This window comes from Micromesistius poutassou (genome assembly GCF_964030765.1).
Source record: "Micromesistius poutassou genome assembly, chromosome: 4".
In the NCBI taxonomy this organism is placed as follows: Eukaryota; Metazoa; Chordata; class Actinopteri; order Gadiformes; family Gadidae; genus Micromesistius; species Micromesistius poutassou.
This window is the reverse complement of record NC_140274.1, coordinates 17,396,237-17,420,858: the sequence shown is the minus strand read 5'-3', so window position 1 is coordinate 17,420,858 and position 24,622 is coordinate 17,396,237. Positions and strand designations below refer to the sequence as shown.

General features: G+C 44.5%; 4 protein-coding genes across 4 annotated transcripts in view; 2 read left to right on the top strand and 2 right to left on the bottom strand.

Annotated features, from left to right (window-relative positions):
- nbeab (neurobeachin b) overlaps nucleotides 1–832 on the top strand; it is a gene marked incomplete at both ends in the record, with an annotated part of 188,805 nt that extends 187,973 nt beyond the window's left edge. Inside the window, one exon of the mRNA XM_084466381.1 lies at nucleotides 742–832. Within this exon, the coding sequence (XP_084322507.1) occupies nucleotides 742–832 (91 nt within the window). The remainder of the gene's footprint in view (nucleotides 1–741) is intronic.
- An 8,088-nt stretch (nucleotides 833–8,920) lies between these two features.
- LOC311341553 (serine/threonine-protein kinase DCLK1-like) lies at nucleotides 8,921–13,010 on the bottom strand (the record flags this gene model as incomplete). The annotated part of the gene is made up of 9 exons (XM_084466380.1): nucleotides 8,921–9,079; nucleotides 9,372–9,485; nucleotides 9,613–9,693; nucleotides 10,001–10,097; nucleotides 10,355–10,432; nucleotides 11,341–11,474; nucleotides 11,745–11,891; nucleotides 12,420–12,539; nucleotides 12,879–13,010. 9 exons carry the CDS (start codon nucleotides 13,008–13,010, stop codon nucleotides 8,921–8,923), a joined length of 1,062 nt encoding a protein of 353 aa, XP_084322506.1.
- Nucleotides 13,011–13,111: 101 nt separating this feature from the next.
- On the bottom strand, nucleotides 13,112–20,652 carry dclk1b (doublecortin-like kinase 1b; the record flags this gene model as incomplete). The annotated part of the gene is made up of 6 exons (XM_084467148.1): nucleotides 13,112–13,228; nucleotides 13,810–13,904; nucleotides 14,118–14,234; nucleotides 14,667–14,766; nucleotides 19,513–19,859; nucleotides 20,292–20,652. 6 exons carry the CDS (start codon nucleotides 20,650–20,652, stop codon nucleotides 13,112–13,114), a joined length of 1,137 nt encoding a protein of 378 aa, XP_084323274.1.
- Nucleotides 20,653–21,551: 899 nt separating this feature from the next.
- Nucleotides 21,552–24,285, top strand: LOC311341552 (uncharacterized protein; the record flags this gene model as incomplete). The annotated part of the gene is made up of 6 exons (XM_084466379.1): nucleotides 21,552–21,574; nucleotides 22,392–22,484; nucleotides 22,593–22,737; nucleotides 22,892–22,959; nucleotides 23,049–23,116; nucleotides 23,381–24,285. The coding sequence occupies 6 exons, from the start codon at nucleotides 21,552–21,554 to the stop codon at nucleotides 24,283–24,285; spliced, it is 1,302 nt and encodes a 433-aa protein (XP_084322505.1).
- Between the last annotated feature and the right edge of the window lie 337 nt (nucleotides 24,286–24,622).

Below are 24,622 nucleotides of genomic sequence, written 5' to 3'. Positions count from 1 at the left end.
GGCCCCAGAAGCGAGGGCCGTGGTCCTGGTCCGAGAGGGACAGAGGGTCTTTCTGCTGCCTCTCTGTTCATTGTTCCCCACGCTTGGCCCCCAGGGTGTAGCAGTTTAAGGCGACCCTGTGAAATCAGCTGCTCCTGCTGGGGCCCCCAGACGCTCCTGGGTGCGGGGAGGACCAATGGGAAGGGCCAGCTGGGCGCACGGGAGCCAATAGGAAGCACTCGCTGGACGGCCTGGCGTTGAATGGAGCTCTTCAGCTGGTCACCGGCGCTGGATAATTAGTCTCCGCCGTGGCGCGCCTTGACCTCGCTGCTCTTGACCTTTTTTTACTAAACTGATCTTATGCACGGAAACGCTCCGTAACAGGCACAGAGAGCCGTCTATCCACAGACACACGCACTCCGAGCAGAACTGAGCAGGGTCCTGTCAACAGTTTAATAAAGGATTTTCTTAATCATGGAAATGGTGGTTTAAAGCGGTGTAACACAGACTTCCTTCCTTCCCGGGTGATCGTCGGTGTGTGTGAACCAGAGGAATAACATGTACATTCTTTAACTGCTGTAGTGCTTAAAAGCACTTCATGAATAAGTAAATCATATGTATATATGTCCTATATATATATATATATATATATATATATATATATATATATATACACACGACTAGACAGCGCTGCTTCAGATATATAAACAGAGTTTTATAAATGGTTGTTCAATGTTCTCCTATGTCTTATGTTGTTTCCAGGACACTGGTGACCGGCATGGCGTCTGGCAGCATCGTGGCGTTCAACATCGATTTCAACCGCTGGCACTGTGAGCAACACAGCCGCTACTGAGGCTGGGCTCTAGGTGAGGAACACCCAATCTCACCTCGCCTGGTAGAGAGCTAACCACACCTGGAGAGGTGAACTCCTGAACACCTACGCTCACCGGGAAAGGTAGAAGCCCCGAACATCACCTCGCCAGGCAGGGAGCCAACTACACCTTGCAGGGAAGAAACGCCTGAACTCACCTGTACTGGTAGAAACCCAGACAAATACCTGTACAGGTAGAAACCCAGACATGTTTGTACAGGTAGAAACTCCTAGCTGGAAGAGAGGGGGTAACACCTTAACTCATCTGTACAGGTAAAAACCAAGACGCATACCTGTACAGGTAGAAACCCCTAGCTGTAAAGGAGGGAACTGGCCTGTTAGGTAAAATCACTTGAATTCACCTGAACTCACATGTACAGGTAGAAACCCCTAGCCTTACCTGGAGGAGAAGTGGAAAACAAAGAACCTTGCCTGCATAGGTAGAAACTCCTACCTCTTTACTTCACCTGGAGAATAGGTAGAAACATCTGAACACACCTGTACAGGTAGAGAGCTAACCACTCCTTGCCAGGCAGAAACACCTTACCTTACCTGGCCAGGTAGAGATACATCACCTTACCTGCCCAAGTGGAACTACCTTGACTTACCTGGAGAAGAAATACGCACCAGGTAGCAAAGGTCAGCAGGATACTACAAAATGAAGCCCTGAAGACTGTGGATCTGGTTTGTCTGATGAGTCTGATATTTGTCCCTGGAGATTGTATCTCTGAAACTTCTACCAGTGCAGGCCAAGGGCCAAGTCAGGCAGGTTGTTAGTTGGGATCTAGGATTGCCTGAGCTTCATAAGTGAATAAAAGTTTGCACATGATAAAATGTATTGATTTAACAACAACTAAACATAAACATAATGTTTTTATACAACCTTGGTTCTTATTTCAAGCTGTGAACACAAGATCAATCAAAACATCTGTTTAGGACGTTTATACAACATTTGTATGTCAACAGCATAGCTTACTTGGAAAACATTTTAAGAGAAAAACATGTACATATGGACAGTTTCATATGTGGTAAAAAGACAACTGTTAAATTGTCTTCTTCAGATAATACATAAATTAAATGATGTAGCAATTTTTTTATATTTGTCTTATCTAAAAACGTTGACTATTTACTGTACGAGAATGTGTCCATTTGTCGCTTGTTATAATCGAGCTGGAGATTTATGGCGGAAAACGTAAATTGATTAATCTAAATTTCCGGACTGTTTGAAAGTAGGTTGTGAGGATATGTTTCTTGTGAGGATGAATCATAAGGCAAAACAAAACTTATCTGTCTCAAATTACCTACTTAAATAATAATATAATTTGAGACAGATAAGGAACAGACAGATAAAGGAACATAAAGAAATAATTGATGTAAAAAGAAAGCTAATGTTAATTGAACACAAAACCTGAATCATTACACACTAAATATGAAACAGATTTGATAGTTACTTATAAACTAATTCATAATGTGTTTATTTTGTTTCATGACCGTTTTAAAAGTATGTCACAAAAAGCTACCATTTTGACAAAGGAGGTAAGAATTCCACTAAAAACTTTAAAACTTTTTATTTAAAGGGTCTCTTAAAAGTGTTGTGTTTTTGATTCAGAAGGAAACATCTGAATTGTTTAAACTAAACTGCATCTGTTGTGTGAGACACAAAGTTTTAATTCAGTAAGAAATATATTTTCTATAACTGAACCAGACAAAATCTCATCATGTACAGTAACAGAACGTATGTTTTCGAAGTCTACAGTACATCATTTTCACACATTTCCTGGCCTTGCGTGTCCTTGTCCATTCTTATGACTGACTTATGATTAAATATAATAACGGTCGTTTATCACGTGCAAATGAACAAAACATTCCTATAATGTTCTGAATATGCAAATTGTTTCGTTTGTAATATTCTTTAAGTGCAATATGTTTTTCTTTTTCTTAAATAATGCATTATGCCTGCATTTTAAGAAATAATTATTGCATATTTTGTTACAGATTCATGTTGGTTTATATTTACATTTTATGAAGCAGGATATTTTTTTGGTTGAGTTATTATTGATTAAAACCATATTGTTTTGCTTATGTTGCCTCTAAAAATGGAAAGTGTCTTTTATCTATATTGTGAAATGAAATTTACTTTGGTTTTATAATAAAATAGTGATGAATAAATGATGTATGTAGAATGATTAAGTTTAGGTATTAGGTTAGAGATGGTTATGGTTAAGCATTAGGTTCAAGAAAGTAAAGTTAAGGTATCAGGTTGGATATGGGTAAGTAGAAGAAATAGGTAAAGATGGTTAATACGTTTGTGTCCGGTAGACTTGTATATCTTGTTGGAGTTAGAACAAAGGTTTTAGACTGTGTTACACTGCCATCTAGCATCCATTTTTAGTACAACAGGAACACGCATGGGCCTTGAAATCCAGACCCACATCTAGAAAGCTGTAGGGTCTGGCAACAAGTAATGAAAATGGCCCCACTCGAGGGACGGAACCAAGCATGCATTTTAAAATATTGGGAGTGAGTATATTGCTCGTTCCCAGAGTGACACGCTGAGCATATTCAAATTGTGCTTTCGCGAGAACTTTGGATTTCCAGGGTAGAGGGAATATTCAGTTTGGGGTGGAATCATTTCTGCTCTACAGGGTATATATATATATATATATATATATATATATACAATGTTATTAGCCATTCCAAGTATGTGATGGAATTATATAAATGATAAAATAGTAGGCCCTATCATAATAAGGATCTCTCATGGGCACCAATGGGCAGCTTGGTATATCATCTCACCTCGACCTATCAGGGCTGCTAACATTTCAGAAAACCTTGGAATGTGATTTCAGCTAGAGATTTTTTTGGGCCTTTTTTTGGGTAATTTAATATTACCACCGACCTGATATAAACAGATCTCTCGGTGGTGCAATGAATAGAGCGTTTGATTAGCAGGTCTTGAGACCAGGGTTCGAGTCCTGGTGAGGCAGTCTCCATGAGGCCATGATGTAGTTTTGGAAATCTTATGATGACACATGAATTTTTATGCCAAGTATAACCTCCGACCAGAAGGCTGCAGGCCTCTCTCGCACAGCGGATGGCACGTTAATTCAAGTAAAAGTCAAGTAAAAGCTCTGAACAGATCAAGGCAGACGTTAAGCGGATAGTGTCGCTTTATTGGTTACCACTCTGGGGATCCCAGTTCAAGACGCTTATTTCTATGTAATGTTTGTTATTAGGTGGCAAGCAGCGCTCAATTATTGTTATTCTTTAGAATCCTTTATTCTTTCTTTCTTTCTTATTCTCTACACATTTTGGGACCCTACTCCTTCCACAATTTCTCACCTAGAGACTCCATTCCACTTTGAAATGTTAATTTCAGCTTGGAATCTAATCTATTAAAAAAAAAAAAAAAAAAAACTTTTTAAGATATTCACCTTTAAAAATATTATTTTTAGAATGGAAGTCAATGGGAGTAGGCCTACGGCGAAGCCGTCCGCCCGTTCTCTGACACGTTCTCAACTACTTCAGACTTCGCAACTTGGTCAATTTCTTTTTACCGTAAACAGATTTTCGTTTATACTTTCATTTATACTTTTTTCAGAATACACAGTTTAATATTAAACCTGTTTTGTATATTTTCAATTTGTGTCATTGACTACTGTTGAGGCCAGAGCATGGGAATTCCACCCGCTGTAGCCAAAGGTAGCTATCAAAAAAGCGAACCATTTTGGACAGCACCGTCAATATTTGACCTAAAAACACAATGTTAGGCTTATACGTTACTGTATTTCTTGTTTCATACACACACACACACGCACGCACGCACGCACGCACGCGCGCGCGCGCGCACACACACACACACACACACACACACACACACACACACACACACACACACACACACACACACACACACACACACACACACACACACACACACGATACAACCACACACACGATATATTATCTTGCTTACCCCCTCTTGCTCACTTTTCTCCCCTCGCTTACTTCTCTCTCACTCTCACTCGTATAAATCCTTCACATCACATCACAGCATGCTGTCATAGCACACGGCCCACGCCTTCTCAATGTGTGTTACCAGCGCCACCTGGTGGACTCCTGGTGAAACGCAAGCTCATATGAAGACAGGATTAATCATTTAAATACATTCTTTGGGGGGAAGAAAAGTAGATGACAATGTCTGACAACTGTCAAAAAAGTATGGAAATTCATAACAATGAATTCAGTTTGTGTGTGTAGTGTGTGTGTGTGTGTGTGTGTGTGTGTGTGTGTGTGTGTGTGTGTGTGTAGTGTGTGTGTGTGTGTGTGTGTGTGTGTGTGTGTGTGTGTGTGTGTGTGTGTGTGTGTGTGTGTGTGTGTGTGTGTGTGTGTGTGTGTGTGTGTGTGTGTGTGTGTGTGGTGATGGTAGGGCCCCCTACTGACGAACCAGAGCAGAGGGAAGGTGGAACTCACCCAGGTCACTGAAGTCTTAGCAGAGCTTCTGAAAGCTTCCTCTTAGGCCCCTGCAGTAGCTCCATCATGCTCTTGTTCATCCTGTGGTACCTCTGCGCAGACTTTAAAGTGTTTTTAACATAGCATATTTTAATAATTAGATGTTAAAGTAATCCCTTATACACACTCTCTGTACTGATTTTCGATGAAGATAATCGTGATGATAATCGTGATGATGAATGGTTTTCCCAGTAGAGATGCTTTGCTCTTACACACACACAAACATATACATACCAATATGTATGTGTATTCTGGTTGTGCTCTGGTTGTGTGTGTGTGTGTGACATCCACCTACTCACTCACAATACATCCATGGGGTCACAACGAGATGAGTTGCCGTGGTAACCGGGAACAACAAACAGGTCCCTGTCGCACTCCCAATATAGTTATTTCAAAGGTTAAGTAGCACCAGGGGGGGACATCCGAAGGGGTACATTGATTAATGATTATTGTTCATTGTCATTGTGTGTCAGTGGTGCAGTGAAGTGCACTCTGCATGGCCCACTGGAGACCAGGATTCAATTCCTGCTGCTAAAACCATGATGCTAGTTTTAAACGTAATGCTATTGTACTTGTCATCTGTCATATATAGCATCGGACAACATTAATCTCTTTGGGGAAGTGGAGGGAGCTGTGAGCTAACCCCCTGGAGACCAAGGTTAAAGTCCTGTTGATGTACTGTTGATGGAAGACTCTTATTTCTATATCATGTGAGTTATAAAGTCAAGTATAACCTTTGAGATGATTTTTCACAGTGTCGTGATGGTGCAGTGGTTCTGCAGCCACAGGTTTGAGTCCCTGCATATACGGCCTATAAGAAGGGTTTACCCACAAAAGTTTTACTTCAAGGGAAATCTCTTATTTCTATATAATGTGATTTGTAAAGTCAAGTATAACCTCAGAGAAATGTATCACAGGCTTCACGATTCTGCAGCGGTAAGGGCTGTTGGTTAACACTCTGTAGGTACAGGTTCAAGTCACCTCACATATGACCAACTAGTTAAATCAATACAAAAAATTGGACCAATGGAGCAAATCAGATCACTTGAAAAAGGTGGTAACAGCCTCGAAACATTACGATCAAAACTCAATTCAGGTATAATAAAGCCTTAAACTCTTCAGAAATTCCCTCATCGCTACTACATTTGAGTGAGTCACTTGCTCAATGCGAGTTGGCAGCACTGACTTATCAGATAGTCTGAGCGGATAGCATTCAAACCAACCCTCCAATACATCACAATTGGTTTTGTGAAACAAATTTCCAAGTCACAACTTCAGTATGCAATTTTCTTTTTATTTGAGGGTTTGACAATCCGTGGTTGTTTACAATAACTGAATTATGTTTGACTACGTGACACTAGTATCTGAATGTATTTTATATGAAGGACACATTGAACGATGCATAACAGGTTATCTATATGCTACAGACCAGTGATGAGGCTTGTCTAGTCTGACATTCAATTAGCTTAGCTGTTAGCACACCTCTTAACCTGAATAGCTCCCAACACAGGCCAATACAATCATCGTTAAAAAGATTTGAGTTTCACTTGTTTCGCTTCTTTTAACAATTTATACTTACTTTATACTTACAATACTTAAGACCATAGCAGATAGACAAAGTCAAAGTGCTGCCTTCATGTTATGGATTATTCATATCGTAGGCCAAACTTAGGTACATACAACTGTCATAGTGGAAATATGAATGCTGCCTAAAAGGCAAGAGGGTGCCAGATGTGGAAATATTTTCATACCCTTTGGATAATTATTTGATTAGTCTGAAAAAAATGATCCTTGCATGAGGCCAGAACTATGCCATCCTTCATTAATCTGAAGGTCAAGTTCACAGGTGGAGACATGAGTGCATGGCACACAAATAGCAGTGTAAGGTGTAAGTTATGGACTAAAGCAGAATACAGAGGTGAGGGTCCAAAACACATTTATTTTAACTCACCCTTGCAAACAGATCATACAAAACCATCCCTTTCCATCTCTCCCACTCTTCATTTAACTCTTGACCAATCACAAAGCCCTACCATACTCAGGGTTACCCTCTCAACGTACCAGGGTCGCTGACACTAGATAACAGGCAGGTCCATGGGATACCCAGAGGCATCAGACCCAATCCTTTATGGCAACAGCATATTAATAAAATGCCACTTTCTACCAAACTTAAATATAACAATCACCAAAAAGCTTCTTACGGTGGCTTTGTAAATCCCGTAATCACACATGCAGATTACAGCCTGGGACATTCACAGCCATGAATATTCAGACTGGTTCCATGGGTTTGTTTTTCACAATGACACACACTCACACCATAGGAAGATATCACCTATGTTAGTTGATACAATCAGCTTTAGTACTGGAAGCACTTTGTTGCATCCACCACCATTTTAACAGAGTTCCTGTGTTCAATAAGTCCTCAGCAGCTCTTACTGGATCTGCCCTTTCATTCAAAGAGAAACCAAACTATATCTATCCACACACCTAACTACATAGCCAATGTTCCTTTATGGCTCAAAATGTCAGCCGGGGGCTGTTCCTGCAGTATGCTGTTAGTGTTTGGTTTCATCTTTAATGCCACAACTATTTGAGAGCAAAGTTGACGACTCATTACTCCAGGCTTTTGACATTGTGCTTAACGGGTAATGCGCCTAATTGCACTTACACTCTATATAAGTGATCCATACTCTATCTTTACTCTTGTGCCAAGGTATAGATAACGTAAAGATAAGGCCTTTAGACATGCAGCACTGTCAACTACACACCTAGAACATTCATCTGGAACCCTGCCATCATGTACCACTCACACTTAATACTAGACATGGGCTTAATCCACTTGATAACCAAACCAGAGTAAAGTTGGATCAGAAGTCAAGTGCCATCTTATAATGCTTACTGTAGAAACTGTACAAACCGGAGTTAGTTAATAAGAGAATTAGGACAATCTTTCACAATAAAAGTAGTCACGACTTGACTCTTCGACATGCGCCTTCTCAGTTTTCACCACTGGGGGTGGGTGGTCCACTACGTTGGACCACTGCATGCTTTGTAAAAAATTATAAGAAATACAGCTCAGAAATATGTCACACTTGTACTGACTCCAGTTTCACCTCAGTGTTGTGCAGAGTAAACATTGAACAACAGGCAAGGACAGCTTTGTGACCATGGTAACCAAACATCCCAGCACAGCAGGGTCCAGCGAGATGGTGACCCGTGACCGTCCATTACATCACCACAGCCCAGAGTTTGTCCTTCCAACACTTAAACATATAATGTCCCAGGACAGCCAGAAGTATGTCCAGGAGAGGGGGGGGGGGGATACTGTTGGTTCTGGAGGAGGGCGGCTGGGCTACCGTGGAAGGAGGGAGATGGGATTTCTAGAAGATGGGAGGCGGGGGCATTCTGTACCATAAGGGGGGGTCTTGCTTGGGGGGGGGGGGGGGGGGGGTCTAGGAGGTGGTGGTGGAAGTGGGGGTTCAAGTTGGGCGGGGGTGTCTAGAAGAAGGGTGAGGTGGGGGGTACCATTGCATTCTAGAAGGGAGGGGGGGGGGGATCCTAGAAGAGGGAGGCGGTGGTGTCCACGGCGCAGGGAGGGTGGTCCTCTGACTCGGCGCGCGGCAGCTGGTTGGCCGGCCCCCGTGACCCCGCCCGCCTGGTGTCCTGAGACCCGCGTCTCCGCCGTATGCCCTGCTTCTCCTTGTCCAATGGGGTGCTCTGGTGGGCGGGGCAGCGGAGGACAGTAAGATACACATAAGATCCTTTGGCTCAACCCTGTCATCGAGGTATATTGTGCCATCCTAGTTTAGCGTCATTATAAATATTGTGGTGGCATAGGAGCTAATATTATACTGTAATCATTAAGCCTCATTATTAATGCTATAGTAGACTAGGAACGTATATTAGACTCTTGTCATATAGCAACATTACTAATCCTGTAGGAGTGAAAGAGCAGACCCCCTGTGATAACAAACAGAATGGTACATGGTGAGGAGGTGTGTGTACTAACGGTGATCACGGCCACTCCGGCGGAGGTGCTTGTTGTTCTGGTCCTTGTGTTGAAATGCTTCCTGATCTTCCCGGCGATGGAGAGGTGCTGCTCATTCTCTGGCAAGCGTTCGTCCTGAAAAACATACTAGTGTTCTGTGTATGGATTTGATACATTTTAAAATAGAATAGGAACACACACACACACCCACACACACACACACACACACACACACACACACACACACACACACACCCCTCACCTTGACCCAGTGGTGTTCTAGCACCTGCATGGGTGTGAACCTCTGGCCCCGCCCCCTCTCCAGCATCCCACCAACCAGATCCTGGGAGGGAAGGAGATTAGATAAGATTGTACTTATTAGTACCAAATGGATAAATCCCAGTAAGGAACAGATCTAAAGCAATGTCAGAATTCCAAACTGTGAATTCAAAAAAATGGAGTGTAAACATTAAAGACATTTGAGGTAGATTAGTAAGGAAAGGGAGGAAGCCAGTTTCAAGACAACATGGGACAGAAATCTGACACTGCTTATGCGATCAATGTTAAGTGGTAAACACAATAAAAAACAATAATTGATTAATATTCATGATGTTTTAAAAAAAAAACACAGCAGGAGGAGTGGTCGTTACCATGGCAGCATCCGAGACATCGTCCCAGAAGGGAGAGGGGAATTCAAGATGGCCGCTCTGAATCTGCTCAAACAGAACCTCCTGGTTGTCCCCGCTCCTTTAACGGCCACAGACAGCGGTTACCATGGCTCCGAATAACACAATACATACATCTTCATATAATTCCATTGGTTCCCATTATAACGTGAATGTGTGTCAAGTAATTTTTCAAATTTGCTGTACAAGTATGTCATTAAGATGAGTCTGCTAGGTTCCATTTGTGTGTTGTACCATTGGTGGCCACCAGATGATGCTCAAGCTCGACCATCATACAAACAATGAATCATGAGATATTTCATCAAGATGACTACGTACCCTTGGAAGGGAGGGAAGCCACACAGCAGGATGTATGCTACGACCCCAGCAGCCCACACGTCCACCTCCAGGCCGTAACTACGCAACACAGATATCAAGATCAGTGATTGGTTCACCAGGGCTAAGTGGGCAGGGCCCAGACCACCAATAAGATTGATGTCACCAATGGGGGGACCTAGCCTGGAAATCCAGACCCACATCTAGAAAGCTGTAGGGTCTGGCAACGATGAAAATGGCCCAACTCGAGGGGCGGCACCAAGCATGCATTTGAAAATATCACTGCACGCAATTGGATAACACTACGACCAATCAGAAGAATACAAGGGGTGACGTATCAAGACCAGCGGAGCTAACCAATAGATACGACTCTACAACTTGCCGTATCCAGACGATAAAACAGCAACGCTTTTGAACTGCCTATATCAGATACACCGATGTGATTGGTTAATGTTCTGGGCCAGGGGAATTGGGGAGTGAGTATATTGCTCGTTCCCAGAGTGACTCGCTGAGCAAATTCAAATTGTGCTCTCGCGAAAACTCTGGCTTTCCAGGGTAGGGGGGACCTTCATTCTAAATAGCATTTCTTCCTGATTTCCAAAAGTATTGGTTCACTTTACACTTGAGGCGATGAGCAGTAAGTGGTCAAGCAGTGTGGAAATTGGACATCGACAGATGCTGACCAGGGCCAATCATGTCCTTCAGACTTGCTTCATGTGACTAATCTAAAAGCCCTACCTGTGTAGAATACACCACTGTGTCCTTGGTCTGAAGCTACTTAGGCTAATTATCTAGCTTGTCACTCACTGGATAAAATGGCTATCAAGAGAACATTTGGGGAATATAGATTTAGGAAGTGAAGGTGCGCTAAATTGCTATTGGAATCTCTAACCTGCGTGCCACCTGGTGTTAAAGTAGGGGCCCTTTAAGGCGCAGGCGTTCCGCTGGGACCCGGTACGGGTTGCAGGGGTACGACCAACAGGACCTACCCGGTCTCATCGAGGACCTCCGGTGCCACGTAGGTGGGCGTGCCGCAGACGGCGTACAGCGGGCCGGTCACCATGGTAGCCAGGCCGAAGTCCCCCAGCTTCAGAGAGCGGCTGCTGTCCAGGTGCTCGTATACCTGGAGGAGGCGGGGGCGGGGGGGGAATTGCATTCCTTAATTATTAACGAATGCAATTAGTAGACTATCTGACTGCCCCATTCAATTATTCATGAGATATGAATGTACATTATATCCGTAGCTTGACATCCTGTTGATAACAAACTGGACGAGGTCAGCTGGACTTCTGTCTGAACTAAAGGGGGGGGGGGGGACCATCTCCCTGGGCAAATAAAAGGATGAGCGTGGTGCAGGTTGTTCTCCTTCGGAGGCCCGACGGATTGTACTGACCAGCAGGTTCTCCGGTTTGATGTCGCGGTGGACGATGTTGAGGCCGTGGAGGTACTTGATGGCGCTGGCCAGGTTGAACAGCATGCAGGCGGCGTCTCGCTCCGTGTACTTACTAGAGGAGGAGACGGCGTCGAACAGGTCGCCCCCCTGTGGACAGAATGGAAACAGCATGCCAAACCATCATTTAGCCATATACTCTTTTTGCCAAAGCCACGTAAAATCAATGTCGGTTACACGTCATTAAGGTGGCAGGTAAGGGTTAGGTATATGACTCATGAATGCCTAAAGGTAGACTGTTGACATTGGGGGATCAAACACAGAATGGACATAGACTAGAATGGCCCGCTAGCTTGCTAGCTAGCTTTACTAGTTATGAGACTATAGCCTTAACTTACACTAGCTTCACTAGCTATACGACTAGCTTAAAGCTCAGTTACCTTGACTAGCTGTGAGACTAGCATGAAGGAACTCTACATTCACTAGCTGTTTGACTAGCCTGAACCCTGTGCTTTGCTTGACTAGCTTTGCTAGCTATGAGGCTAACCAGAAGCTATGCTACTGTGCTACTGTGCTACTGTGACTAACTTTGAGACTAGCCTCTGAAGCTATGCTAACTTCACTAACTGTGGGGCTACTACCTTGACTAACTGTAAGGCTAGTGTGAAGCTACACTACCTTAACTAGCTCCATGACGAGATAGAGTTCGTTTGGGGTGTCCATCTCCTCGATGAGCAGGACGATGTTGGGATGTTTGATCCTCCGCATGATGGACAGCTCACTCTGGACCATGTGTTCCTGTTGGTAGAACCGTCACAAAACACTTAACTCAATTTACTTTGACCCTATTTATTCAACTCACATTAAATCAATGAATGGTGCAAACAGTTCAGTCGTGTACACAGTGTATTGTTCATGGAAACCAATAGCAAGTACACATTGTGAAACAGTCAAAGAGAAACACTGATGGAAGATTTATAGAGAAATAGTGAGGGAGAGAGATGGAGAGAGGGAGAGAAATAGCAAAATAGAGAGAGTAATAGAGAGGGAGAGAGAGAGAGAGATAGAGGAAGTGAGGGAGAGAAAAATAGACGTGGATAGATAAGACAGAAGAACAGACAGACAGTTTCTTCTCACCTTCCCTATACACTTGTCTTTGTTGACGACCTTGAGGGCGAACTCTCTGCCTGTAGACCTCTCCACGCACTCCTTGACTACAGCAAAAGCCCCGCCCCCCAGTGTCCGGCCAACTCTGTAGCGCTCAGCCATGGAGGGAGGGATGTTGGCGGAGCCATCTGCCCCATCAGCTGTAAGAGAGAGAGTTAGACTCCTCCCCCTCCAGCTGTCAGACTCAAGACTGGAGTATGTGTTCATTTGATAGGAGTGTGTATGTGTGTACCATCACTTTGGGGGGTGTCCCAGTCGTCCAGGGAGTCACACACCCTGGTAGAGGCCAGAGAGAGGGAGGAGCCACTTTGCTGAGAGCTCTGTCACACACACACACACACACACACACACACACACACACACACACACACACACACACACACACACACACACACACACACACACACACACACACACACACACACACACACACACACACACACACAATTCATTGCAATACACACAAACACACTGTGTTGCGTGCAGTGATAATGTGGGCTATGTATTTACATCATTTCCTACATATCTATTGTAAGTGATGATGTTATAAGAACAATATATAATATAATATTTGAACAATACAATGCTGTTCTCATGAATCTGAAAATAAATTAAGCCTAAATTAAAATCATAAAAATTGTTTTACTTGTTAAATATATGATTTGTATTGACAATACATACGATGTTGATTAGCAATTACAAACCCTTAAAAAAATCTACCCTAAAGTGACCTCGCAAGTGGGAGTCTCCACCCAGATGCATGCTGGATATACAAATAGGGGCCTTAATCTATGTGTGGAGTAATATGTTTGGGGTGTGTGTGTGTGTGTGTGTGTGTGTGTGTGTGTGTGTGTGTGTGTGTGTGTGTGTGTGTGTGTGTGTGTGTGTGTGTGTGTGGTACCCGTCGTCGTCGTAGGCTAGCAGGGCTGGTTGGAGACGGACTTGGAGACTTCACTGATCTTGGCGTTGACAGCTGGCTTCCTGCTGTCCCGTTTGCTAAGGAGACAATCATAGTCTAGCGTTAATCTTAGATACATGAAATCTGTTGTTTTTCCTCATGTTGTTTTTCCTTCGAATTAATAGAATCATGAATGGAATGTTTCAGTCTAGCCCTTCAGACACACACACACACCGAACACAAACACAAACACACACACACACACACACACACACACACACACACACACACACACACACACACACACACACCAGAGCTGATGGAGGAGGGGGATCTGCTTCGGAGGGATGTGACCCCACCTCTGGGCAAGCTTCGACCCAGTAGGGGAGAGATCCGACCATATGATGAGGACTTGGCCACCCTGCACTCTGCAACAGAGAAGGTTAAACACACGAGCGGTTGGCTACACGTAATCACAACATCACAACATCACAACATCAACATCTGCCTGCAATAGCAATGTCTCAGACAGCACATGCACGCTTCACGTTTTATACATCTGCAACCCAAATGCATTGTTTTGCGTTTGCTTCCACACACATCGTTTGAACCCAATCCACATGCCTGTAACATCAATGTCTCACTGAACCTATACATGTTGCTCTAAGCTTGGCTCGCAGCTCCAAGTCCGTAGGCAGTCTGTATGTATACAACAGACCTTCACAACACCTTCAGCTACCTCAGCAACACCAACTACCTTTTAAATATTATTTGAATAAAAAAAATGGAATGCCCACTGTGACTCCATACATATCAGATGACCCCAAGTGGGGTGAGTGTGTTTCCGGTGTGCCACGCACCACTGTGCTCCAGCAGGAGATCATCCTGGTAACGAAACTTCTCCGGTCCGCAGGCGATGAAGATATCTTCGTCCCCGAAGAAATCCTGGAGACAGCTCACCTGAACGTCAGAGAGAGGCCTACATATCAGAGCTGAGAGAGGCCTACATATCAGAGCTCACCTGGAGGACAGAGAGAGACCTACATATCAGAGCTCCCCTGGAGGACAGAGAGAGACCTACATATCAGAGCTCCCCTGGAGGACAGAGAGAGACCTACATATCAGAGCTCCCCTGGAGGACAGAGAGAGACAATATCACAGCTCCTGTTTACTTCAAGTCTCTCAAAGATAAAAGACTGTGAGGTGAGATTTTAATTAGTTGATGGCGTTTCAGTCTCCTTGTTGCTCTTCAGTGCAGCATCTTAAAAGATGTACTGTTTATTTATTTAGCAGATGCTTTTATCCAAAGCAATGGCATGCATCTCAAATCCACTGTAAGTCATTTTGGATAAAAGCATCTGCTAAATAACTAGATGGTCAATTGCAAAATGAAATTTCTAATTAGTGAGAAATAATGCAAATAATCAGGCCTTGGAGAGGGTTTGTCATTTCCTCACCCCCTGAAATATGACCATAGATTACCATTTGGTTCATTCATCAGATGCCTTTATCCAAAGCGACTTACAAGTGAAAGTATAGTATAAAATCGAAATTGTAATATCTGGACAGCGTTGACAGAAGCCATTAGGCAACCTAGAAGCAGAACAAACTTAAATTCCTGTGTCAGTGCTGTAGGCCATTTGGTTGATTTGAAATTCTGGTCATAAAATAAAATAAATATAAAGTAAAAAGTCAGAAACGGGGTGATAGCCGATAGAAACGAGGTGATAGCTATTCACTAAAGCTTAAGAGCCTGTCTGGTTCTGATGCCTCATTAATAAATAAAGCAGAAGGTTCCCTGACCTTCTCAAACAGATTTAATTGAAGGGCTTCAGTGCACTAGAGGAAATGACCTCACATTCCCCTCCTGTTGTTCGGGGAGTAGAGATTCTGTATTGACGTACAGTAAACTATCCGTAACCTAATGGCCAGAGGCATTTTAAGCGCTCCATCACTTTCTCAATACATCTGCATTCGTTGCCAAATAGTTTTGCACACAGACATCTCTTCTGATCTATGGGGCACATGTTAAAACGACAAACTATAAAATACTTTATCTGACTGCATTTAAATACAGCAAATGAAAGATCCAATGAAATATATAATAATATTTTATAGTGACTCAAACACTGACAGATTTTCTTCTCTCTCTCATACAACAATACAGATATAATACAAGCAAGAGTGAGCAGTGTGTCTGGGTGGGGGTTGACACAGACACATTTCCCAGGGGAGAGGCAAGCACACATGCGTTGCCATGACGACCAGACACAAGCAGAATTTATGATGCAGCACAAATTTATCGGCACAGCAACACAGTAGCAGTACATCAAACTTATGTATCGCCGTATTAATTGTGACCACAAGTTTACGGTTGCTAACTGTAATTTTAGTGCTACTCTGTAGTCTTTACTTAAATTAATTCGCTAGCACTTTCCCTTGTAGCTACTCCGATTTCCATTGTTGGCTTTGGTTGCTCTCAGCCTCATGTACTAGTGAGCTTTGGATAAAGCCTAAATAACATAATGTGAGTGTAATATACAGGCGCTCTCCTGGGATGGGTTGTAAGTAAAAGTTCATGATAAAGGATGCCATCTTGTCTGCTCTCTAGCTCTGCAGTCTGCAGGTAACAGAGATATACGACGGCCATATACCATTATTCAACCCCCATGGTCCAAGAGTCCTGGCGGTGGGGGGTTTGGGGGCCTTGAGGGATGTTATTGAACCAGCTGATCATCAGGTCACACCATCATCAACCCTATTTTCTGAATCTTACAGCTATGGTATCTGTTCTGCTTTGATTGTTTCTCGCCTAGAAAATCACTTTGGCTAAAAGCTTTAGCTAAATCATTAATGTAAGTATTTGTTTGCTCATGTCATAACATATTTTGTTATGACTCTACAAATATATACAGTGTTAGATTCAGAGAAGATCCTGTCTTAGTCATCCCTAGCAACCAACGCCTCCTGTTATATTTATAGAAATCCGAAAAGAAAAGAACACTTTTATTCTTATCTGTCAGACACAGACAGGAGTTCATATGATAGGAGTGCGTATGTGTGTACCATCCCTTATGTATACGGATGTTTTGCTTAAATAAGATTTAATACATTTATCCACCATGATTATTTTTAAATGGAAACTAAATTGTCTGCTCCGTCCATCAGTGATGTAGAGACCCAGGGAGATGTGGTGAGAAGGCAGGTGTCTGAGTTAGATCTGCCGGTTTCAATGACCATCCAGGAGGAGGAAATTCAGGCAGGTGACAATAGCTCAGTAGACAAGTGGTCTGGAAACTGCAAGGTTGCTGGTTCATTCCCATCCTTCTGTTGAGCAAGGCATCCAACTAGTCCCGAAAGCTGCCGGTGTGCATCTGTGTGTGTGTGCCAGAATTTGAGGCGTTGCCTGTAAAGCTTTGCAATCTTTCATAGGCTAGAAACATGCTGTGATTGTGGTCTGTAATGTACAGTTTTAGACATACCAGCTGGGTTTATTAGAAGACAAATTGAGTCACTCTCGCAAGGCTTAACGTCTCCCTAGATATACACTCATCACTGCTACATAATGCTAATATAACCTGTACATTCTGCTAGTTGGATGCAGACTCTAATACATTCCATTTTAGCATTACTGCAGTCAGGGATGTTTTAACTAAATAATTTGAAAATATTCGGATAAAAATATACAAGTTCAAAACATCCTGTCCGGAAAAAGCACAATCATAATATAGTAGTGCTGACAGATAATGTAGTCTCATGGTGTCCATTCTAGTGGGGCGTCTGCTCCAGCAGAAAGGTGACATTTAGTTCCAGAGCCGTGTCTCCTACAAAACTGAGAGGTTAATAGGTCAACTGATCTGTGAATATGATTTCTTCCAACAGCAGACCTCATAACGTCATTATGTCTCTTTAATTTTGATTAAGAGGCCCCTAGAGGCATAAATTACATATTACACCTTTTAAGTATATATTTTATCTTTATATACAGACCATTATTTCGATAAATTGACTTAGCTTGCAATAGCTTAAAAATAATGTAATGTACCAAATGTACTGCTGAAAAAGGACGAATATGGTTAAATTGTTACATCTTTGTAAAATGTGTCATTTCCGGACGATTATCCCAATCTTACTGCAATGGATGCTTTAAGAACTACATTTACCATGAGTCAATCAAGCACCAGGTAAACTACTACTGCAGCAACCCAGAAGCCATGAATGTATTCCTGGTCTCCACGTGGGAACGAAGGAGAGACACACATACACCCCTCCATTACTCACTACACACACACACACACACACCTTACACACACACACCCTATTATAACTGCACTGCTCTGCCGCAGAGCCTGTTCCCTAGCAACCACCTCCGGACAGCAGGACCCTCCCCTATCACCATGGAAACCAACCAGATCCCACACAATAATGCCAACCTGAATGAAAATGGGTAACCTGATAAAAAGGCCCTCTCTGTCACTTTCCTCATTCACAAACTTTAGCACACACACACACACACACACACACACACACACACACACACACACACACACACACACACACAAGGTGTCCCGCATATGTCTCCATATACCTCCACCCTTCATACACCCTCATTCTCCACTGTGTCCTCTGGGGCTTTCTGCTGATGAAACTGGATCACTCCCAGATCTCTTCGGAACAGCCAGCACTTACCTAAGCCCCTTCTTCTGTGACTTTCACACAATCGGGGGTCACACCTTCACTTTTCAGCAAAAGTGAGGAACGATTACATTAAAGGAAGTGGAGAGGGGCGTGCGCGGTGGACAGCAGGTGCACCGTGGACAGTAGGCACACCGTAGTAACTAGCTGGGCCCAGTGGAAGCAGGGTTTTAGGAAAGTGCTCAGGGGGAAAATCAATACATTGGATGAACCGAGATAGATGACGCTGCACAAAAGAGGACAAATCATTTTCCAGAGTGGCTTGGCTCAAACCCACACGGTGACATCAGTCAGAGGGATGAGTTTCCAACCGTAATTTGTCTCCACATAACCGTTAAGCGACCTACAGTGAATAAGGAAACAGGCCATTGAGGTGAATAACTGAATTCAAACTCTTCCTGGCTGTCCCATGAGATGAGTAAGTTCAGCATCAAACCCATGACCTCTTCAGGCCCCCCCAGGAACCCTCTCGTTTAAAAGGCCCCTATTGGTACAAATGTGCAGATCCAGGATGGATACATCCGCCTACCAGTTGATAGTGGATCGGTTTAGAAGTCGTTTGGAATAGCTAAACCCCCTCATACCTGGTTGTGAAACAGGGCCCCTATTTGACCCAGATTGATGTGCATTTTATGGACAGGACGGTGAAGAGAGACAAGATAGTGGGCTGATGAAGAACAGAGGAAATGACATGTCACGTAAAGGCCAAAGCAGTCGGTTGAGATGCAAAAAAATGTTTTGCGTGTCCAAACGTCCTAAGTGGACTTCAGTCTATACGGCCCCACTATATTAGCACTCTGCGTGTCGGTTTTTGGCTGCGGCACAAATATGAACCGAAATCCTTGCCCCGCGTTTGCTTTGTGGCTTAAGACTGCCGGTGGGAATCAAACCTGCGACAAGGGCTACGGCTTACAGTTCCTGCATCAGATGGCCCTATAAGACCCTGTAAGTTGAAAGAAACCCAACACAAGGCGCCGGGGGGGGGGGGAGGGGGTCGAACCGACGACCTACCACTTTCCCGTCGACGGTGTACAGCTTCTTGACGACGCCCGAGTCCAGCTTGACGGCGTCGGTGATGTCGGTCATCACCTGGTCGAAGGAGTGGGCCGTCTTCTTGTTGAGCAGGATGCGCACCGCCTTGCGCGGCTTCACCCCGCTGCGGACGATGGTCACCAGCTTGGGCCGGATGTAGTCCCGGCTCTCGGGGGCCGGACCCAGCTTGGCGACGCTGCTGCACAGCGGCGCCGGGGAGCGGGCGGAGGCGGCGGTCTTTGCGCCCACCGACCAGTTGGGGTTGACGTTCTTGGTGTAGTCGACCAGCTTGTAGGGCTCGATGGAGCCACACACGTAGCTCTCCCCTGCAAGGGGGGGGGACGGACGAGGGGCGAGGGGGAAGAGGTTCACACACTGCTTTGACGGAATGAGGGAAGCTTTGACTGACCTCCAGACTGTACCTTCAGTAAGACACGTATGGAAATCTATTGCATGGCCAAACCAAGGGGCGTGTCTAAAGGGGGCCCTGGGTGGCACAACGCCCCCCAGAAAAGGAATTGCCATTCCAACTAAATCAGGCCGTATGAGCAATTTTTCTAATGAAATACGTTTTGGGGCCTTTTTTTTTTATAAACATACATTTCCCCCAGTATTATGTGTTACAGTGAGGTGGTATTCTGTTATTCTGTGAGGGTGTCAATACACTATTGGTTAAAAGTGCTACATCGCGTAATCAAGTACCATTTGGGGGCATAATGTAATTCGAGGAGAGGAACCTTGCTCAATGCAATGCTCACCCTCGACCAACTGTTCCATGCTTGTGACTTTCGCCGTCCCGTCTATGGAGTAGATGGTCCGCACACCCTGGGGCAGGTTCACGTTGTCGGACAGAGCTCGGGTCAGGTCGGCCAGAAGGGCGTCCAGCGAGCCGAACCGCTCCTGCGAGATGGCGTAAACGATCCCGTTGAAGTAGCGGTCCCCGTTGCGGTAGAAGCGGACCTTCTTGGCCTTCTTCTCTGAACTGAGCGTGCGCAGGGTGCGGGTCCGGTACAGGCTGCAGTGCGCGCTGTGCGTGGGACTGGGGAGCCCGGTGCCCCGCGAACCCCTCCGGGTGGACCTCTGCGCCTTGTCCCGCTCGTCGAAGTGCTCGAGCTCCATGGCAACACGATAGCAGTACGCCTAAAACGGCTTCAAACCTAACCAAAACAAACCGCTTTATGAATAAATGATGTTTCCGAATAGGCGCGTTATAGGCGCATTGTGTGGACGGCTGGACGCATGCAGATATTGTGTGAAGAGAATAGGTGACATGCCACGCCCATCCCATGCTCCATCACCCCAGTCTAATGTATCGATTCACCGCATTTAATTATCCTCCATTTCCAAATTCAACCAGCCTATGTGCAATATAGTTACATTACCCTAGGCCTAATGGGACACCCACAGGCCAACGAACTGCATACAAGGTGATACATTATCTATAAATATCAAATGTATTTTCTGGAATAAGATTTTCTTATTATTATTCTTACCTAAAGATCCGAGCAAAGAAGCAATGTCACGTAGAAATCCTGCACCGCGTTCCTCGTCACTTTGTCATGTATTCAACGGATCACTAGGAGCCGGTGTGTGTCTCTTTGTTGGCCGGTAGTAGTAGCACCGGCTGTCTCTCCGCTCTGCAGTAGATGAGCACGCTTCTGCGCGTGGCTGGGAGAGACTCCCCAGCGCGCACCCCCACATCTACCCCGGTCCCGTACGCGCAATAGAAAAAAAGGTTGATTGGATGCGCGTTCACATTATTGGCGTCAAACAAATCACGTGTGTTTGTGTCGTTTAAAACTCTTGAGAAATTCTCGATTAGGCCTAATATCGAGTGTTTTTCGACGCTTCTCAAACATAAAGGTTTTTGTAGGATATTTTTCTAGGCGTCGAGAAGAAACGTGGTCGTTAGTTAATTAATTAATTAACCTCGCGTAACTCCACGAGGAGACCCCGGGGACCGCGTGCTAACCCGCAGAACACCATTCTGCACGAGAGCTAATAAACATCACTTAAATATGCCGAGGAGAGCGAGCCGAGGGTAATGTGCACGTGTCGTTATGCCTCAACATAACGGCATCACAAACATGCACTTTAGATCCACAGCGTTACACGTGCACATAATGTACATCTATAGGGTGACACATAGAACCACGTGTAGCTGGAATTGTAACATAAGCCATTGGGGCTTGTGAATTCACACGCACACCATGAACATTAAGCCAATGTCCTACGTTAAATGACAGCATTTCAATCTATTTATATACAAAAAAATATATTATGTTAAGCCTAATCCAACGCAAAGTCTGTTCATCAGAAAAATAGTTATCTCTAATCTAACACATACCAGGCCTAATCGAATCAAAGATATTTGTAATCGGCTTGGTGGAGTATTAACAACCGAAATAACTAAACATTTACTGTTGTATATCCCTTGGATCACTTTTCTCATGTACTCAGTAGGCTACAGCTACAGCAATGTATGAATGACCTTTGCTGTGTATCGATTATATCTATTGACGACCAACTGTGGTACTTTATACTTTATAGATTCAATCATATTAGGCTATACATCTATTCCACAACAACGATTATCTAACACATTCAATATCTGATGAACTCCACTTCCTCTAATTCTCCCTTTTTTTAATCCATAAAAGAGTGTATGTATTGATTTATTAGAAATAATTATATAATTGAGTCTTGTTTACAGCCTCTGATTGGTCCAAAATTGAAATTAGCCTTGAACGTCATATAATCTACTGCACAGTCTACCCTGACCATTCGTGCTATAGTTTAAACCCTAGATGAGATAACAGCCTGGATTGTATTCTGATATGATGAGCATTGTCTTCTAGCGCCAGAGAAGAGGAGGAAGAGGATGGCGAAGACCTTCAAGAGAGCAGTGAGCTGCAGGCGTCTCTTCATTCACGCAAAGAGCAGAAGAGAAGGTGGGGGGAAGCCAACTTATATCTGTCATCTATTGCTATCGCCATAGATACCTTATTCGGGGACAGCAAGGTGCAAGTGTGTGTGTGTGTGTTACCGTTGGTTACCAGGCTCCACATCAGGACCTCCTGTCAGAACCTGTGTGATCTCCTGCCATTTGTCGAGGGTCCACTGGACACGGCGACCACCCTTGAGCTCACTGCGAGATACATCGGCTACATAAAAACCAACCTGCCCCCGGACCTCCTCACCACAGTAGATACCCTGTCTGTCTGTCTCCTCTGTCTGACTGTCTGGTCCGTCAGTCTGTCTGGTCCGTCAGTCTGTCTGTCTGTCTGTCTGTCTGTGTTCTGCCTAAGTCTGTGATCTGCATGTTCAGCATAAGAAGCTGCTTGTGTTTTGTCTCCAGGTTAATAAAACGGTAGAGCAGAACATGAAGGGCTCATGGAAAAAGACAGAGAATTCATCAAAGAGAAGGTCAGAGGTTACAAAGGCAATGTAACAAGGTCCTTCTGGCTGATGAAACGACAATGCTTTACACGTACGTTCTCGTCCCATGACCCTAGAAAGACAAGCTGTCTGAGGAAGAACACGACACAGAGGTCCAAGCCATCTGCCCAGAAGACCCCTGACCGTACAATAAATTACCTTTTCTTATTAAAGTGCCCCTACTTTTATGTCTCTGCGTTTCCATTGTATTTCTACAACTTATTGTATTATATATATACTTTATTCTTTGCATATGTTTTGTATTCAGTAGCTCTTGCATCTCGTTATTTCAAAGAAAAATCAATGTAATTGTTTTTATTGCCGCCTGTACTTTCTGCCTTGAGTGACGTCCATGTTTCCCTTCTGGGATTAATAAAGAACTTTTGATCTTACTTGATGGTATTCTCAGATGCTGCCCTCTGGAGGAACATCCAGCCCCTGCTGAGTGTGTCCACCGACCATCCCGACGATCAGACCACCAGCCTTCTCTTTGCCGAGCGGTCCTCACCCCCACCTCCTACCACTGACCCCGTTGTCTTGCCAATACTGCTGGACAAGTCGTCGGTCCCTCGTGGACAGATGCTGCCTCTGTGTCAGGAGCAGGCCTTCGCCTCCTTCTCTGCCCCCTCCTCATCCTCCTCCTCCTCCTTCCAATATGTAGAAAACAACTGGATGGCCCCCCCTCCGCGAGCATTCTCTAGTCCAGCCTTCCCTAGCCCCACCTTCTCCAGCACCTCCTGCCCCAGCCCTGCCCTTAACGCCATGACATCATCAACGGACATCAGCCAGAGCGCCGTCCTGCCAGGCCCCACCGGCGCCGCCGCGGGGGGCGAGTCCGCAGTCAATCACGTTGTGACGTTGCAGATCATGGACTCCGCCGGCCCCAACGGGACCGATCAAAGATCAGGGGAGCTCGCGATGACGACGGCGGTGAACCTGGACGCGGTCTGGGACCACCAGGATCAGACCATCGTGCTTAGCTTCAGCCTGCCCCCCGCTATTAGTGATGTCACAACCACACAGGGGCTACATCTGCCTCACGAGCCGTCGGCAGCGCTGGAGAGAGAGAACGCCACCGTGGCGGTCGCAGGGTCAGCGCCGGCGTCGGGAAGGTGGGAGCCTTTGTTTGACGCTCCAGTCCAGCAGAGTGGTGTCAGTGGTAGTCCAATCACAACGGGCGCTAAGGAAAAGGTTAGTCCCTACTGGCAGGACCTGCTGTTTGATGACAGCCTGTGTATCCCGGAGGCCATATTTGAAAATAATCAGACGGTGGATAACCACGGCAACAACGACCAAACGCATGGCACATTTTAGTGTCCGTTAACTGTTGCGTCTGGCATGGATTCTTTTTTTGGATTTGTAATATTCCTTTTCTAGTTGGCGGCGTAAGTATTCAGTGTTAATGTAAAAGTAAAAAATGAACACTTAAGCGAAGCAGAATTGCTTACGGTCTTAAGCATTGTTAGTGTTCCATCTCTTTCATTTCAGGTAAAATATTTGATCTGTTATTTTTCATTTACTTTGTTTTTGGACTTGAAAATAAAATTATATTTGTGCAACAGCACTAATTCTTAAATGTTATGAAGGATGAATTTAACCATGTTGGTTAAACATAATTGCATGTTAATACCAGTATTTATATCTGGTTTAT